This window comes from Oculina patagonica, chromosome 4 (assembly GCF_052425735.1).
Source record: "Oculina patagonica isolate OP01 chromosome 4, crgOcupat, whole genome shotgun sequence".
Lineage (NCBI taxonomy): Eukaryota > Metazoa > Cnidaria > Anthozoa > Scleractinia > Oculinidae > Oculina > Oculina patagonica.
In genome coordinates, this window is record NC_135761.1 from 63,795,334 (window position 1) to 63,814,542 (window position 19,209).

The 19,209-nt window shown below is 40.1% G+C and overlaps 1 protein-coding gene across 1 annotated transcript; it reads left to right on the forward strand.

Moving 5' to 3' along the window:
• The first annotated feature begins 7,268 nt into the window (after positions 1 to 7,268).
• On the forward strand, positions 7,269 to 18,589 carry LOC144651087 (set1/Ash2 histone methyltransferase complex subunit ASH2-like). Its single transcript, XM_078510961.1, has 16 exons — positions 7,269 to 7,369; positions 8,121 to 8,434; positions 8,627 to 8,690; positions 9,367 to 9,514; positions 10,293 to 10,370; positions 12,131 to 12,159; positions 12,258 to 12,315; positions 13,048 to 13,144; positions 13,633 to 13,703; positions 14,226 to 14,257; positions 14,389 to 14,454; positions 15,087 to 15,113; positions 15,497 to 15,526; positions 15,620 to 15,688; positions 17,330 to 17,389; positions 17,919 to 18,589. Exons 1-16 carry the CDS (start codon positions 7,280 to 7,282, stop codon positions 18,042 to 18,044), a joined length of 1,359 nt encoding a protein of 452 aa, XP_078367087.1. The 5' UTR covers positions 7,269 to 7,279; the 3' UTR covers positions 18,045 to 18,589.
• Positions 18,590 to 19,209: the final 620 nt, after the last annotated feature.

Genomic DNA, 19,209 nt, shown 5'->3' on the forward strand with positions numbered 1-19,209 from the left:
AGCAGTTGCGTACTTTGCATGTAGGCAGATACGCCCCTGTTTTTACACCACGATATTTAAAGGAGCGCTGACTGGCAGCAATTCTGCAAGATGGAGTCATTTAAGGCTGCCTCTTTGTCTTCTTCGCTGTCAGGGATAGTAGACCAAGTACATTAATTGTCTTAAAAATAGCACGACCCGGATCATTGACCAGCAGTCTTTGATTTACATCTAGCCATCAATGTGATCTTGAAACTGCACAAATATGATCATATGATCAAAACAAACCTGGCGGCAAATTGTGAACAGGCTGAAGCTTACATGTGGTAGTCGCTAACGTATTACTCCAATAATGACTGGATAGTTGCAAGGGGAAACTTCTTGAGCATTCAATTTATTTGTACAGTGGAACCCCGCTTTACGGACACCCGCTTAATACGGTGCACCTCGGTATTATGGACAGTTTCGTTGGTCCCGACGAAAACCTAATACATTTTCTTAAAATTAACCCGCTTAATACGGACACACGGACACTTGTCATACTTGTCATACATTGTCAACCCCGCTTTACGGACACTGTTTATCTATGAACTGTCAATTTTCATTGTCGCAATTATTTTCTTACTTTACCCTGGTCAAAAAATGACAGAATGCGATGAGTTAAAACGATTTTAAGACTATCAGTAACCTAATAGTGTGACTTGCAAAGGTTTTAGTCGGCCTGGTTGTGCCTCAAGCTGAAAGCTTCCTTTTAAAGTAACGTTACCGACTTGAGTTTGTTCAGTTTAATAACGGTTACGGTCAGATCTGGAGTTTAAGTTACAAAGGAAACTTTATAGAAAACGTTCGGTTGCTTTGATGCGTTTTTTTCTTGTATATAGTAAAGTTGCGACATTTTCAAATAATTCAATTGTTGAGTTTAATAAAGTTTAGTTCGAAGTATGACTAGATCGTAAGGTTTTCGTAAAAACTATTCATTTCTGTCAGGGTTCACAGTTTGCATCTGTTACGGTAACAGTACAATTAAACAACGTTTTGTTGCTGTAAAAACGCATGATGGTTTGGCTTCGTCTTTGTGTCGATAAAACATGTATCCGTGACTTTTTCCTGAGACCCCGCTTAATACGGACAGCCCCGTTAATACGGACAATTTGGCCTGTTCCCTTGGTGTCCGTATTAACGGGGTTCTACTGTACTCCGATTATACAGTATATGGTAAAATACAAAACGAGAATTAATCCTTGTTCTGAGACCCTCGTTTAATCCTCGTTGCTGACAGAATACGATTTGAGTTCAAGTCGTTAAATTAATGGTTAATACACGAGTATTTAAAACAGCTTTTTTCAATTTCATTATCAAAAATGCAGCTGAGAAACAAAAGGATGTTTCGGGAATTGCTCAAAATACAGATTCGGATATTTGCAATTCGTTTTGATAAGAAGAAAACTAACGCAGAAAGAAATATTTAATTTAGCTTTATGGGTCCTTTATCAAAAAGCTAGATAGAATGAACTCGCCAATGGACGCAACCCCAGAAGATTAATATTCAACATTGCGAAGTCTGTTTTGAGCAATTCAAAGTAATGTGGCGTTTTCTGCAATACGTTTGTTCATACGAAAACGTATTATCAAGTGGAACAAGCACGTGGGCGATAGACACCAAGGACACAAGATTTTACACTGGCCTACTTTTGGTCCGCTTTTCTGGAACAACTTTAGCAGCCTTTCATTAAGTTATCGATTTTTATCCATGATGGTCTTAGAAGTGCATTTGAATTATGAGTCTTCTTTCTAGGAGAATAAGTCAAAACGTTGACATCCTTACCTTAACGGGAATAAGCTCGCGAGCGTCTGGATCGCGTAGGTAGCTATCGCACACTTCCTTGAAGAATGCAGGAAGGTATTGATCTCTGCTTGGGTGCGTCCAAAACCCTTTGCCGGGGATCTTTGATAAAATTGAAAGCTGGGAGGACATCTCTCTTAAGGTTATGTAATGAGTGGAGCTGATGGTTAAGCACAGACACGAATTAGCAAAAAGGTAACAGCAAATAACTATGCCAGAACCAGTGAATATAATAAGGTAGAAATCAGTGAATAACTCAGCTCAGCCCATACCTTTGAGAGGAGCTTCCGTCAAGACACTGGCAGCTAGCGGGAATGACTTCAATCAGGTATCCCTCAACAGCACTACCGGACGAAACGAAGCCTTTACAGGCAATACTAAAATTTGTCAAGGCCTGAAAATTACGATTTTTGTAATAACCAATCGCGCCATCCTTTTCAATAAGGCCCGCATCGATTTCCGCTTCCTTTTTTTCTTGGGAAGACAACGATTCTGAACCTTGTGATCCTTGCGACATCTTCGCGAGAAAGCGATTTTAACAGAGAGAAATGCAACTAGCAGTCAGTCCAGATCGTACACGTGTTTGATGAAAACTTGTCAAAAACTTGAACTAATATGACAGCTACATTGACAGATATTAAGCAGAAAATATTAAATACCAGAGACTGTGGGGATATTCCCACGAGCAGTACAAATTGGTTCCAACGGTTACGGCGGAATCACTAGGAAAATTGAAAGAAGGCCAGTCGAAATCTGCTCATCAAAAAATCTTGACAGTCTTGTACGTCCAGATTCATATATCGGGAACATACTCCAGTAGGCCTGAGCGGGCAGGAAATTCCTAAGATTTCGAGGCGGGGACACGTCAATTAAAAAGTACTTGATCTCCCTTGCGACGAGCGAAAGATAAAGGAAAGTTTTCGATTAAGCGCCCAACCTCGAATAAGCGCCCACCTCGAATAAGCGCCCACCCTGAAGGTAGAAAAAGTTAATAAGCGCCCAGCCTCGAATAACCGCCCACCCCCACCCCTCTAAATTGAGGGCACAAAAGGAAGGATGATTATTGTTGAAGTTGAGATTAAAATTGACTAACTACTATTAAATGACTATCCCGAAAACCGAGTTTTTTTAGCTTTTTTACTGAAACTTTTAATGAATATTTAATTTCAGCTTTCGTACACCTTCACATTTAGTTATTATAATTGTTGTTTTCTTGCAAAATAAACGTGCTACTTGCTTAAAATGGTGAAAATTTAATAAGCGCCCAGCCTCGAATAAGCGCCCACCTCGAATAAGCGCCCACCCTAAAGGTCCAAAAATTTAATAAGCGCCCAGGGCGGTAAATCGAATAAATACGGTAACCAATTGGTCCAAAATCGCTAAATTTAGTACTCGCTAAAATTTGTCTCAATCTAATTTAATAAGCGTTTATTTAATACCCCCGCCCGCGGGAGGAACACAAAATTAAATACACTGGCCCTTTTCAACTATATAACAACGTCAGAAGGTAGGGCAACAATTAAGAAGGGTTGGGAGAGAGCTGGGAACGCCAGCATCATAGAAAATATGACGAGGACGACTTTCTAACATTTGCAATTCACTTTGTTCTTTCTGACAGTGGTAATGTTCGTTCAATTTTAAGAGACTTTGTTCTATTACTGAACATATATTTCCATCTTAGCTATATATTAAAATTGTTTTATTTTAGTTTTCGGAAAATCGCTAAATTTAATAGTCGCAAAATCTTGCTCATAAAAAATAGCTAAAATTAGTAGGTAGATGCCAGGTCTAACGCTGTTGGCGTGAGACTCGCTCTTTTTTTTGACCAAATCTCACGCAACCACGCCATTCAGACAAAAAATCACGCTTTTTTTAAATACTACAACTTGATGAAAAAGTCTTATTAATTTAAATAAACTTATTCTTTCAGCTGTGCTTTGGTAGAGATGAACGCTATTCGAGTAGGGAAGAGTTGCAGAAAACAACAAACGCTTGCCCATAATGAAGGAAATTGCTTCTCTGCAAACTTACATTTTTAATATTTTTTCTTTTTTTTTTGGGGGGGGGGGGGGGGGAAGGAATATACCCCCAGACACCTCTAGAAGTTACTCCTCTGGGTCTCACTAATGCTACTTCAATTTCTCACTCCATACCAGCCAAAAAACTTGGCATCTAACAGGCTACGCAATATGTGTAGCTATGTGTAGTTGTACACAACTACACATAGCTACACATAGCCGTACATTGCGTAGCCTGTTGTGAATCAACGCAAAGAACGGCGAGAGGAAAAAAAAATGACCAGTGGTTCCTTTCCTTTATCTTTCGCTCGCCGCTATGGCCATGTATCATGATGTACAGCTGAGTGCTGCTATCGTTACGGCTATGTGTAGCTGTGTAGCTGTGTATAGCTTCTATCCATGTAAAATATAGTTATCAATCTATGTAGAGCCTCCCATTGTACAACACATCTTTCTGCTCACTGTACAACTACACAGTCTTTACAGAGGAACGGGCTGTCAACAGAAATACTCAAACTGGCTTACTTCCTTTATTTTGCTTTTCTAAAAAACAACGTGAGCTGTTTTCGCTGAAAGTTACATGGGACTGTTATTGACTAATTTGTTTACAATATATACTCTGCTTAGCCTAAAGCTATGTCTTCCAAACTCGCATAGTTACTACTCAAATAGATACTATTAGACACTCATTCCATCTTTTGTTTAGTTTTAACTATTTAGCACTAATTGTTAGATGTTGTTTCACGGGTTAAATAAAATCACTCTAAGATACTCCGTGAGATCAAGTGACAGACTGTTACATGCACCACCCAGTCATCAGCTATGTAAGGCTATGTATAGCTGTGTAGGGCTATGTAGGGCTATGTATAGCTATGTAGGGCTATGTACGGCTATGTATTGCTATGTAGGACTATGTAGGGCTATGTAGGGCTATGTACGGGTATGTAGGGCTATGTACGGCTATGTGGGGCTATGTAGGGCTATTTATAGCTATGTAGGACTATGTACGGCTATGTAGGGCTATGTACGGCTATGTAGGGCTATGTAGGGCTATGTAGGACTATGTAGGGCTATGTAGGGCTATGTAGGGCTATGTAGGGCTATGTAGGGCTATGTAGGGCTATGTAGGGCTATGTAGGGCTATGTACGGTTATGTAGGGCTATGTAGGGCTATGTACGGCTATGTAGGGCTATGTACGGCTATGTAGGGCTATGTACGGCTATGTAGGGCTATGTAGGGCTATGTAGGGCTATGTAGGGCTATGTACGGCTATGTAGGGCTATGTAGGGCTATGTAGGGCTATGTAGGGCTATGTAGGGCTATGTAGGGCTATGTAGGGCTATGTAGGGCTATGTAGGGCTATGTAGGGCTATGTAGGGCTATGTAGGGCTATGTACGGCTATGTAGGGCTATGTAGGGCTATGTAGGGCTATGTACCGTTATGAAGGGCTATGTAGGGCTATGTAGGGCTATGTAGGGCTATGTAGGGCTATGTAGGGCTATGTAGGGCTATGTAGGGCTATGTACGGCTATGTAGGGCTATGTAGGGCTATGTACGGTTATGTAGGGCTATGTAGGGCTATGTACGGTTATGTAGGGCTATGTAGGGCTATGTACGGCTATGTAGGGCTATGTAGGGCTATGTAGGGCTATGTAGGGCTATGTAGGGCTATGTACGGTTATGTAGGGCTATGTAGGGCTATGTACGGCTATGTAGGGCTATGTAGGGCTATGTAGGGCTATGTAGGGCTATGTAGGGCTATGTACGGTTATGTAGGGCTATGTAGGGCTATGTACGGCTATGTAGGGCTATGTACGGCTATGTAGGGCTATGTACGGCTATGTAGGGCTATGTAGGGCTATGTAGGGCTATGTAGGGCTATGTACGGCTATGTAGGGCTATGTAGGGCTATGTAGGGCTATGTAGGGCTATGTAGGGCTATGTAGGGCTATGTAGGGCTATGTAGGGCTATGTAGGGCTATGTAGGGCTATGTAGGGCTATGTAGGGCTATGTAGGGCTATGTAGGGCTATGTAGGGCTATGTAGGGCTATGTACGGTTATATAGGGCTATGTAGGGCTATGTAGGGCTATGTAGGGCTATGTAGGGCTATGTACGGCTATGTAGGGCTATGTAGGGCTATGTAGGGTTATGTACGGCTATGTACGGCTATCTAGGGCTATGTAGGGCTATGTAGGGCTATGTAGGGCTATGTAGGGCTATGTAGGGCTATGTAGGGCTATGTACGGTTATGTAGGGCTATGTACGGTTATATAGGGCTATGTAGGGGCAGTAGGGCTATGTAGGGCTATGTACGGCTATGTAGGGCTATGTAGGGCTATGTAGGGCTATGTAGGGCTATGTAGGGCTATGTAGGGTTATGTAGGGCTATGTACGGTTATGTAGGGCTATGTAGGGCTATGTACGGCTATGTAGGGCTATGTAGGGCTATGTAGGGCTATGTACGGTTATATAGGGCTATGTAGGGCTATGTAGGGCTATGTAGGGCTATGTAGGGCTATGTACGGCTATGTAGGGCTATGTAGGGCTATGTAGGGCTATGTACGGTTATGTAGGGCTATGTACGGCTATGTAGGGCTATGTAGGGCTATGTAGGGCTATGTAGGGCTATGTAGGGCTATGTACGGCTATGTAGGGCTATGTAGGGCTATGTAGGGCTATGTACGGTTATGTAGGGCTATGTAGGGCTATGTAGGGCTATGTACGGCTATGTAGGGCTATGTAGGGCTATGTACGGTTATGTAGGGCTATGTAGGGCTATGTAGGGCTATGTAGGGCTATGTATGGCTAAGTAGGGCTATGTACGGCTATGTAGGGCTATGTAGGGCTATGTAGGGCTATGTAGGGCTATGTAGGGCTATGTAGGGCTATGTACGGTTATGTAGGGCTATGTAGGGCTATGTAGGGCTTTGTAGGGCTATGTAGGGCTATGTAGGGCTATGTACGGTTATGTAGGGCTATGTAGGGGTATGTAGGGCTATGTAGGGCTATGTAGGGCTATGTAGGGCTATGTAGGGCTATGTAGGGCTATGTACGGCTATGTAGGGCTATGTAGGGCTATGTACGGCTATGTAGGGCTATGTAGGGCTATGTACGTCTATGTAGGGCTATGTACGGTTATGTAGGGCTATGTAGGGCTATGTACGTCTATGTAGGGCTATGTACGGTTATGTAGGGCTATGTACGGTTATGTAGGGCTATGTAGGGCTATGTACGGCTATGTAGGGCTATGTAGGGCTATTTATAACCGTATATAGCTATGTATAGCCGTGTATAGCTAAATAGGGCTCTGTATCCCCTCTATTAATATCCCTATATAGAATTTAGTCAAACCACTATATGATGACTACACTACGTACTTACCATTTCTCGCCCCAGACTCTTGCTTACAACGCTCAGTAACAAAGAGCGTCAAAGATGGCGGACGAAGACATCGAAATGGACACTTTTTCCGAAGACAGAGCTGAATCAGCGAGTGATTTCGCGGGAGATGATGAAAATGAAAAGGTAACGCGTCTTTAGTGGTATTTCTCCTTGAAATAGTGAGTTTTTCGAGAATTATCATCAAGATAATCGTGCCATTTATTAAAAATAATTGAGCTTGACAGTCAGTCGAGGCCGAGAATCACGACAGAAAACATTTGCACAAAGAAATGACATTGAAGCAGTTTCATCGTTGTAATTTCATAAATTGATTTGATTTTGTTTTGAACTTCGAACTTACTATTATTTTTCAGTTATAGATTGTACGTAAACTTTTATAACAGACAATCAAATCACGGAGTTGCATATTTAATTCACGTATATGTCACTTTCTGTACAGAGGCCTACAGAGATATCGACCATGTCAGATCAAATTTACCTTATATTAATAAGGGAGGGCTGCATATTAGATATACGTGGATTTGCTAGACTTGCACATGGAATATTGTCTTTAAAGAGTTGGGATAGAGGAATAGTCAGCAGAATCGGGCAGAATGTGTTTCTCCTTGAAAATTAAAACAAGCTGTAAGCCATAGATTTAATTTATATTGAATGAAATTGTGCAATGTAAACAACCATGGCAAGACACATGTTCAGACTTGTTCCTTTTCAAAGTGAAAAGGGCAAGCTGCCTGGTGGCCAGTTAATGAAAAATGACTTTACTTAGTGATTCAAACCAACTAGTACTGCCACAACTAGCCATGAGGCCTAAAGAGAAAACCAATGGTGTACACCTCTGTCAACTCATTATAAGTTCTGTTTTGCACATTCCTAGATGGATGCGTATGACACAATGGAGAGTGAACCAGAGATACGAGTGGACAGGAGCCTGACAGACAGTGATCTGCTTATTGCCTTAGCTCAGGTGTCTGAGAATAAACACATGATGTCTGGCAATGGACACATCAAGCCTGATCTGAGTATGAGTCTGAATAGCAGTCTCGGCAGCCTTGGAAGCAGTCTGAACAGCAGTGGAATGCTTGTTAGTAAAGGAAAGGAAAGTACTGGCTCAGTGCCAAGGAAATCTGCACGAGGAAAACGAAAACTGGACAGCAGTCAACAACTGTCATCATCAAAGAAATCAAAGAGGTGATTTGTGTTGTTGTTGACAACCAATAAACCACAAACAAATTCAAACTTTATAATCCTTATGCGGATCTTGATGACAGTTTTTTTTCACATGAAAGAATCAAACAAAAAGTCAGCATTATAAACACACTTGAAGATTTTGAGTTTAAGACTCGCAAACTTTTAAAATGATATTTTTGTTTTTTGCGGCAGTGATGTACCACCTTCACAGAAGCTTCCTCCACATGGTTACCCATTAGAGCATCCTTTTAACAAGGTTTGTACTCATTTGAGTCCTGAATTTATTTCTTAGTATAAACACCAAACAGGTAAATTGAACCTTCAGCATTACCGTATTTTCTCAATTAAATGCCCCCGGCGTTGGCTCCCTTGATCCGGCGTTTATTTGAATGGTGCAGTTTATTCGAGCAAAATGTTTATTAAACAAGAGTTTTTAATCATTATTTGTGACATCAATGCATTTTGCCATCATACCTAAAGCATATTACACCTCGAATAAATGCCTTAAAGGTTTACTTACCACTCTACCTTGGAGATCCGGCGTTTATTCGGGGCCCGGCATTTAAAAGAGAAAATATGTTACTACTACCTAGTACTGCCTGAAAGTATATGTTGTGGGTCATTTTACCTTTGATACAATTTGATATTTTCCTTTGTTTTATCATATATTACCAACAAAGGCAAATACCAAATTGCACCAAAAGTAAAATGGGGAGGAGAAGGGTGACATGGCCACACAAAGGAAAAGGAGATAGGGTAACAAACTTCTCCCACCCATCTTTAATTTACCTTTCTGTTTATTCTCAAGCTGTTGAAATACCAAAACCTCCCTGCTTATTACTGAAAATGCAATGAATGTGTTTCAGTGTTAGACCTGAGAATTTAGTTTTACTTCAGAACAATAACATTGAATAGTTTTACATTCTTTCCAGGATGGCTACAGATATATTTTAGCAGAACAGGATCCTAATGCACCTTTGGCAAATATGGACGTGGAATTTTGGGCTGGAAAACCCATCCCTGGAGATCTTTACAGAATTAAACTGCACAAAGAAGTTCTTCTTTCCATGAATGATAGAGGTTGGTAGAAACTTGGAAGTTTTTTAAATATCTAATTTAACAAAACCTGGCATGAGTAATTAGTAGACTGGCCAAATTAATGGTGTGGCCGCATTAACAGAGTTTTATTATAAGAAAATTTATGGGAGTTTTGCCTGGACAAAAAAAGTGACCATAATAGCAAGGTGGCCATATTAATGAGGTGGCTGAAGGGCTGGGTTCCACTGTAGTGTCTTTAAGAGAAGATTAAGTAGTAGATAAAATATGAGCGGGAGATCTGTATGGGCGTTTACAATGGGGAGCTGATAGGTGAGCCATTGTAAACGCCCACATAGATCGGACGCGAATATTTTATTCTACTTGTGAAATGAAAACAATAAATTGAATGCAAAGTATTGTTATGCAAATCAGTACAGATCTGTATCAAAAGTTAATGAATACTAATTAGTTGAGCAGAAGTTTGTATCAAAAGTTAATTCTATTGTTTGATTTGTATTGGGGTTTACAGCTGTGTACATGTGATCTGAATATGGTGCTGGGATTGGTTTGCACCCGCATGAATATTTAATGAATTTTACAACAATAGTTACAAGTACACGTAAGTCAGTGTTAAATCATATAGCGGCAATCATGTTGCATTGAGTGGTTTAAAATTTTTTGTGGCGTTGTGGCTTAAAAGTTTTGTTACTTTGATTTTTTTTTTCCTGTTCTTGTATTGAGTATGGCACAAAAGGAGATGGAAAACTGAAACTGAGAACCCAGAACCTAATCATGTGTTGTATAAATTGATATTTTTCAGCTCCTCAACTGAAGTTATCTGATGATAGGTTATCAGTCACTGGGGAGAAAGGATACTGTATGTTACGAGCAACTCATGGTATGTAATGTTAAGTATAATATTCATGTGTACACTGCAGTTGCTCACTCTTATGAACAGTTTATTGCACTTGAGACCTAGATAACCAAAAGATCCACTTGATTAACTTGTACTTAGTCTAGTATTTCTGCCCCTTAGCCAGTCGAGTATTGTTGTTGTGAGCAAGAAAGTACAAAAATAGGCCTTGACTTCCAGCTAGTAACAAACCAAACTATATTAATTGAATAGCTTGATGCAAAACTATGCTAAGTGACTTTTAAGATGAAAAATCGTTTTTTCCTTCAAACGCGCCTGAATTTTTGCTCAAACGTGCCAGAATTTTTGCGTGTGGTCTTTGATTAAATAGAAAATCGTTGTCCTTTTGTTGTTGGGGGGGGGGGGGGGGGAATTTATTCGCTCGCTCAAAAACGGGATCTGGAAATGAATTTCTTAAACTACTTTGTGACGTAAGCTTACGTTTGAATTATTTTGGCGCGCGAAGCCGAGGCAACGAGACTTTCAATCAGACCAGTTGAAAACTCACCTTACGCATTAGAAGTCCGCTTATTTTCGCTTATTTGACACATATTTACGCCCGTCTGGTGGTGAAAGGACATCATTAAGTCTGGAAACCCGTAAGCCACTAGCATATCTCAAAGAAGCGAGATGTGTTGCTGCCTGAAGATTGCTAAGCCCTGCCAAGACTGGCGGTAAACTTGGCTTTCGAAGGCGCATTGAGCCAGGCGAGGTCTAGAAGCAACTTCTGTTCCAAAAAACGTTATTTTCTCGAAGTTTTGGCTCATTTGCCTCGTGTTGCCGCATTGAACGTTTGGAAATAAGGAGGTGCTTTTAGACTTATAAAAATTCTCTTAGATTTGGCGATAGGACTTCCCGTATTTCAGCTACTCAGGGATATCCCATAATAATCTTTAATGGATACGTCATTCGATACGCATTGTCACAATAAACAAAGTTCGTTCGGCACGGCAAAGACGGAAAACGCTCACTCAATCAACAGAACACAACAGAATCGACAGAAAAGGATAATTTTTACCAAGAAAAGCAACAAATTGCTTCATTTCGACAAAAAATAGCCCTAAGCTGCGATCCTTTCCAGGAATAAAAGGCCTGAATGTTTAAAAGAACGATCGTTGCTTGTGAGTCAAGATCAAATTGCGTTACGCGTGACTACGGAGAGAAACTGGGGAAAAGCGAAAACATATTATGGATTAACCTTTAGCAGCCTAAATTTGCTGACTGAAAACGAAACATTGAACATTTGGCGAGTGCATTTGTGGTTAGAAGCTGGCGAGAGGAAAGGGCAACGGCGTAAGTCGTTTTTGTTTAAGGATTTCTCGTTCATTTTGCTATATATTTTTCACTTCTTTTCACTGTTCAGTCGCTCAAGTTTGTCGATCAGTCAAGTTCAATGTTTATATAACATTCGTGACACTTAACCCTAACCTTAACACTAGCTGACCCTAACTTTACTTTACTGTAACTGCTAAGTTTAATCCTCTTTCTCTCTTTGCCGCGTGTTATTGTTTTAAAGTGACCATAGTTCTAGTTTTTCTCGAAGACAAGGTGCAAACCAGAAATTTTAATTCGAGGACAATGTTTTTCCATTAAATTGAAGACCACATGCAAAAATTCGGGCACGTTTGAAGGAAAAAAACGATTTTTCATCCTAAAAGTCACTTAGCATAGTTTTGCATCAAGCTATTCAATTTAGAATTATCCCAGAGGGATTTGAAACAATTTGAAAACTTTTTTTTCTGCAGGAGTGTCCAAGGGTAATTGGTACTTTGAGGTGAGGTCATTCAAAATTTGACTAAAGTTTTTTGTCTTACATTAATATTATTGATGATGTTTCAATGATATTTGTAATTTTTGATTGTCATTTTTCAGGCCACTTTGGACTTACCCTCAGACACTGCTACGAGGATTGGCTGGTCACAACTGTATGGTAAGAACAAATTTATAATCACAAGTATTAATCAATAATTTATTAATGACATTAAGTTAAGGTAGTAGGTCTTTCATATTGGTAAAATTTAATACCGTATTTTCTCGATTAAATGCCGCTGGAGTTTATTTCAAACATAACCTCAGCCTGGTGGACCTGGCATTTATTTGACTCCTGCAGTTTATTTGAGCCCGATGTTCATCAAACATGGGTTTTTGTTCATTGTTTTTGTATGTATCAAGCCAATACACCTACAGCTTATTATACCTCAAATTAAAACCTGAGGGGTCTGTTTTCAACTCCACTTTAATAGAGACTTGTCGTTTATTCAGTACCTGGCGTTTATTCAAGAAAATACGGTATGAAGTTAATTGACTTTAAAATTTGTGTAAACTGTTGGAATTTTAAGGAAGAAGTGGCAACCAGAGATCCTGGTTCCAGAAAAAAAAAACCTCAACAAAGTGCCAGATAAGGGTCAAGGGTTAGGCCGACAACACAGCCAGTAGAATGAGACAAGCATAATCAACTCTGCCAGGCCTGTCTCCTATGGGCAGTGTTTCTTTTGTTGACTAACACCTAGACTTCATATCAGGCACAAATTAAAGTTAACACAGGGCACAGGTTGCAATGGCTGAATTCATGAGGAAAACGTATGTGAAGGGAGTCTTCCCATGTTTACATTCAAAACTCTCAGTCTTGCAGGCCAACAAGATCATTTCTTTTACTCTTTAGGAAATCTTCAAGCTCCTTTAGGTTATGATAAGTTTAGTTACTCCTGGAGAAGTAAAAAGGGAACAAGATTTCACGAAAGCAGAGGAAAACACTACAGGTAAGAGAAGAGAAATCTTCCTTTGCAATAACTACTTTGTACAAGATTTTCCGTAAACAAGCCTCATGTTTGTCAATGTAGACTTGCCCTATATTGTTATTTGTATGTCAGTTTCTTATTTAAATAAAAAATAAGAGCTTGTTTAATATCAGAATGATGGTATTGGTATTAGGCAGGGTCCTAAAGGGGTTTAGGGCTCCAGGGCTCCAGGGCTCCAGGGCTCCAGGGCTCCAGGCCCAAAAAAATCAGGGCTCCAGGGTCTGGCCCCCCAAAAATAAGGGCTCCAGGCTCTGTGGAAAACATTCTCAGGACTCCATGTTCTGTACATTTTAAGGGCTCCAAGCAACAAAACAACTGGGCACTAGGCTTCACAGAAACAATTTAGGGCACCTGGGCTCCCCCGCCCCAGCCCCCTTGGGACCCTGATTAGGGAAGTGATTTAGAATTAATCATTTTATAACGTGATACACCTTCTTTGTTAACTATAGTAATGATGGATACACAACTGGTGATGTGATAGGATTTTTTATTAGTCTTCCAGAAAACAACAGACAGCCAGGTAAAAATTCTTCCATTTTGTGTTAATAGCTTTTGCACTTTTGAAATATGGATTTCTTTCAAAAATGTAACTAACCTTAATATCGGGTAGGTCCCCTAGAAGTCATTTACTTACTAATTTCACCCTTGATAACTCAAACGCCTGATAATTCAAACCTTTTTCGGTTTCCCTTGAGGGTTGAGTTATCAGGATTCAACTATAAATCAGTTTGGAGTGCCATCCCCACATGCATGTGCGCTGCTTCGTTCCAGGCTTCTGTCCTTGGTTGAACCTTGGTGCGCATGGAGTTGTGGGCCTGTTGTATTAAAGAAATACACCACCTAACCATTTAGCCCTGTGCTCCCTGTTTCCCGCCTTTCCTCAACGAAAGCAACAGCGTTGAGAACGAGGCAGGCACGTGCGTTTGGCGGGCTTTTTAATTATTTGAGAGGTTTGGAAAACCAACAGAAGCATGTCAAGTAATCAGACAATAACATTAAGTAAGTGATAACGGCTTAATGGTTTTGTTTTCTATCTTTACAGTGGAATTTCTTCCGCCCACGTTTAAAGATAAGGTAAGCCATTAAATGGAGCTTCTTTTTCACCTTGCCGAAGGTCAGGGTGTGTTTACTGCTAAAATTCCGAGTTCGCTTTGAACAAGTGTGCCCTCATTTGATAAATCCACTCTTCTTTTGTTTCCTTTAAGGCATTAATAAAGTTCAAAAGTCATCTTTACTTCGAAGAAAAAGATCTTGTAGACAAGGCAGAAAAGGTATCAGTAACAATGTCTTCTTTAATATATTGCTCCATTCTACAATAATTTCTGCTTGCTCTGTTCTTTATTCCCATTTGCGTGGTGACCGTATTTACTCGAAAGCGCCGCGGCGCTTATTAATTTGTTTGCGCCTTAACTGCGGCGCTTATTCGAGGGCGGCGCTTATTTAAAATTTGAACACCACAAAGAATCCAATATTTTACATTAATGGAAAATAGCGTCCTTTGATTGTCAGTATTCGTCTCTTGCTGAAGAGAGAAGTGGCGCTAGCCGTCCTGGCAAAAGGTTGCGGCCTTCACAACATTTACAGAACAACGTTTTGTAAGAATATTAAATAGAAAAACCAATGGACGAGCGGTAAAACAATCACTTTGAACTGCAAGACATCGCTTTTGATGGAAAAGAAGTGTTCAAGTTTGTTTAAGAGCTGCTTTGTAGTGCTGTTTTGAGTTAAATGGAATTCCTCGAATGAGCGCCGCATTGGGACTGCGGCGCTTGTTCGGGGCGGCGCTTATAAACTTTTTTTGTCCCAAATGCGGCGCTTATTCGAGTAAATAAGGTACGCAACTCGCCCCATGATAACCTGGAACGGTTACTCACTTATATTATGATTTGTATTTATTTTGCAGAACCTAAAACCTTTACCTGCAAGTCAGGTAAGCCGACTCTAGTGTAATGTAAAGTGAATAGTCACTGAGGACGTCTTTGGTCTATCTTTGCTTTTAGCTTCTTTCATTGTGTTTATTGTATAAAGTTGTGGAAAATGCATCAGAGCGATAATAGACCGTTGATATTAGGATTTGGTTGTTGTTTTCCAAAATGAAAATCTACCAAGATTTATAAAGTACCTGCAGAGCTACTGTACTGTTCATTAAACCTTTTAGGTTTTAGCGACGTTTACATTCGTTGTGGTTTCTTTTAAAAAATTTAGTTGTTCCTGTCACGTTGTTCACTTCGGTTTTAGCTTTTACGTCCAGGACAAAATTACCGGCATCATAGTGTAAACTTATCTTTTGGTTTCTTTTTTGTCGTCTTACAGGTAAAATTCTACAAGAATGGCCTTTGTCAGGTGAGTTTTGCACCAGTGCATTGACCCATTTGAAGTGTTTTCTGTCAGTTTTGGAAAGGGTTAAACTTCAAAAGTTGCTGGGTTTTTTTTCAGGGAGTTGCTTGGCAAGATATTTACGACGGAACGTACTATCCAGCGGTGTCACTTTACAAGAATGCCACGGTACATCTACTTAACAAATAGATTCCATTTTGCCGTGCGTCTGTTCAGTTATAGATCACAGATGACGTCAAAATGTGGTATGAAGTGGCCCACGAGTCGCTAGGCGAGTGGGTCACTGTTGTTCATACCACATTTTATAATAATAATAATATTTAATATTTAATAATAATATTTTTGACGTCTTCTGTGAACTATAACCGAACAGACCCACGGCAAATGGAATCTATTTGTTTTATATAATAACACAAGACTTCAGTACACTTCAGTGTGAGCAATGTCGCTACCGAAAGTGAGTTGAGTTGATTTCATTTCACGATAAAGTTTCCGTAACCACGAAGCACTATTTAACCGATTAAATAAACAAAAAAATGGTAAAGTGAAAGTCAATAAAAAAAAACTGACCTTATTCCGATTTGGAAAGTTGTTCAAATCTGTAAGCATTAACCTAAGCGTTCAACCGCTATTCATTTGTTTCCCGTGGCGTCGTCTAACTGTACAACATCGGTCAAACACTTTCATACAGATTACGATAATTTCTCGAGCTGAACGATGCTTGGCGTATTATTTCTCACCGTAGATTTGATTTTTTGCTTTGCATTGTTGTGGCCCCGCGAGTTTGGAAAACTTTGCCGAGAACTCTGATCACGCGCGCGAGTCACACCACCGCGTAACGTCATCTATGTGTCTGTACTCTAATAGATCATAAGTAAGAACCAATCAAAATGCGCGTAGAAATAGAGGATATTACACGGCGGCGCGAAGATATGAATTTTATTTTCGAGTGGTAAAGAAATATTTACGAATGAGCGCAGCGAATGAGTAAAATATTGCTTTTGCCACCGTGTAATTTTCATTTTATTATATAGACAAAAACAACTGAACAGACCCACGGAAAAATGGAATCTATTTGTTTTATATAATAGCGCAAGACTTCAGCACACTTCAGTGTGAGCAATGCCGCCGTACCGATGAGCCGTAAGTTGTTTTGATTTCACTATTAAGTTTTCGTTAACACGAAGCACTGTTAATCCGATTGAAAAAAAAAACCAGAAAAATGGTCAATTGAAAGTCAATGAAAAAACTAACCTTTATTCCGATTTGGAAAGTTGTTCAAATCTGTAAGCGTTAACCGAAGCGTTCAACCGCAATTCGTTTGTTTCCCGTGGCGTCGTCCGACTGTACAACATCGGTCAAACTTTCATACAGATTTCGGATAATTTCTCGAATAATTCACTGTCTTCTTCAAGCTTGTTTCGCCCAGTTAAATGCTTCGAAAGGCGAGCGATGCTTGGCGTATTGTTTCTCATTGAAGATTTGTAATTATAAAGCTGAACTTGCTTGCTTTGGTGTGGCCCCGCGAGTTTGAAAAACTTTGTCGACAACTCTGATTTGGACTATGAACTCTGATCACGCGCGTGAGTCACACCACCGCGTGACGTCATCTATGTGTCTGTACTCTAATAGATCATAAGTAAGAACCAATCAAAATGCGCGTAGAATTCAGGTTATTATATAATTTCCAGTAAAACACTCGCGGCTATATAATAATTCAGGTTATTATATAAAATCCTTTACTGAGATTATAACAAGTCTTGTATCGTTATAACACGACTGGTGTTTTATTTGTTTTGTTTTTGTCAGGTCACGCTCAATTTTGGACCCGATTTTAAGTTTCCTCCAACAGATGAAGAATTCCAACCGGTATGATTCAAACAGTTGATCCATTAATCTTAATCTGTTTATCGATGTGTTCATAATATCCGCTTTTGTTTTCCCGTGCTGTTGTTTGCTGGTACCCTTCACCTACTTCAATGTTCTATTCGCGGACAAGAACTTAAAATTTTTCCAGAGAGAAATTCGCGCATAAATAGTACTCGTAAAAGGTACTATTTTTCCAGTAAGAAAATTGTGCGCGATATGTTTTGAACAACTCAAGGTTTTGAGTAAGTACTTCTTCAGCAAATGATAAACACAAAACCCTTATTTCGGAATACAGTCGAACACAGCAACTTAATCTTTGGAATACCTCTGATAAAGTAACCCATTACCCCGGGTTAAGTGTTCACTCAATCGAGGTTCCAGGCACAAACAAACACTAAATTTTTAAACCTCTCCTAAACACATCCTTTTTGAGCAGAGTATAGTTCTTCTCGAACACTTCTCTAAGTGCTAAAAAGAAATGGCTCTCAGGTTTTCCTCACGTGACCCTGTTTATTCGTTTCTTCTGCAGATGAGCTATAAAGCTGTAGAGTTCGCCGTGGAACAGAGCTTATCAGATCTACTGTTCCACGTGGATTCACAAGAGAGACCAGTCCCGCTTCCCGAAAAAACCCTTGTGCCTCCAAAGCGGAAGTGACGTTGCACATGCAGCCGCTGACTACTATTACCATTCGCACCACTTCCGCTAAAAATAACGCAAAATACGATGGAGTATTTTCGAACGTTTCGTATAAAGACTTTTATACCTGGTGGGCCGGGGAAAGGTTACAGTACACTGACATGGTTTTGAAACAATGCATGTAGAAAACTCAAAACAAGGTTATGATGAAGTACGTTTTTTGGGGAATGAAAAGAAACCTTTTTTGCATTCAGTGTCAACAATTTGTATATAAGTGGACAAACGCGCAGCCGATGTAACTGAGTTTCAAAACTGAGTTATTTTCTTCCATTTACGTTCGTGGCTAAACTTGTAAAGCTATATTTGCTGCAAAACAAAACGAGCGTTCAAAATGCTTTCAGTGACGCTATATGTGTTTCTTCTGTATGTTTCTTCCGGCTTTGGACCTGTGCATAACCGTATCGGCGATACACCGAGCCTGCAGTCACAGCAGAGTGAACAGAATATCTCTTGTAATATATGAGTTCAGTATTTTATAAACTATTTTACACAAAACTGTGAAACTTTGTGTAGTCTTCTCTTTCAAGCCCCTCCGCACCATACACTATACACACGTAATGAAATATTCAAGAAACTTCGTCCGCTACGATTGGTCATCTAGAGTTCAATTTAGCTTTTGCTTTATTTAATTTTTATTAATTGAGCGCGAGGTCCAAACAAAAAAGCCCGACGGCTACACTCTTCCAGTGCGGTCTCGGGCTAGAACAGGCAAGATGAGGTTACCCATGCGTTGTGATCACCCGCTCGGGATTGCCCGCGATTTCCCCACAAATTTGTTGGGCTCTCGCACTGAAATTATGCGCGTCTTGGACTGGTTTCCTTCAATTCTGTTCTAGACTGTTCACAGCCCTCTCTTTTTTCGTATTTTTTCGATCGATGAGCGCGGGGAAAGAACAGTGAGAAAACTAGAGGCCAGCGCAAAACGGGTGTGAGGGGGTGATTCTGTACCTCCTCCGCGCTTTGCGCTCGCCGATTGTCTCGCTTTTTATTTTTGCGTTAAAAAATAGAGGCTGTGGACAATCTTTTTCAGTTCTTAGTTTATGACTTTATTGCCCATATAATAAATCCTTGGCCTCTTTTTTTGCGTTTGTGGACCTCGACGAAACACGCAATAAAAGAACGT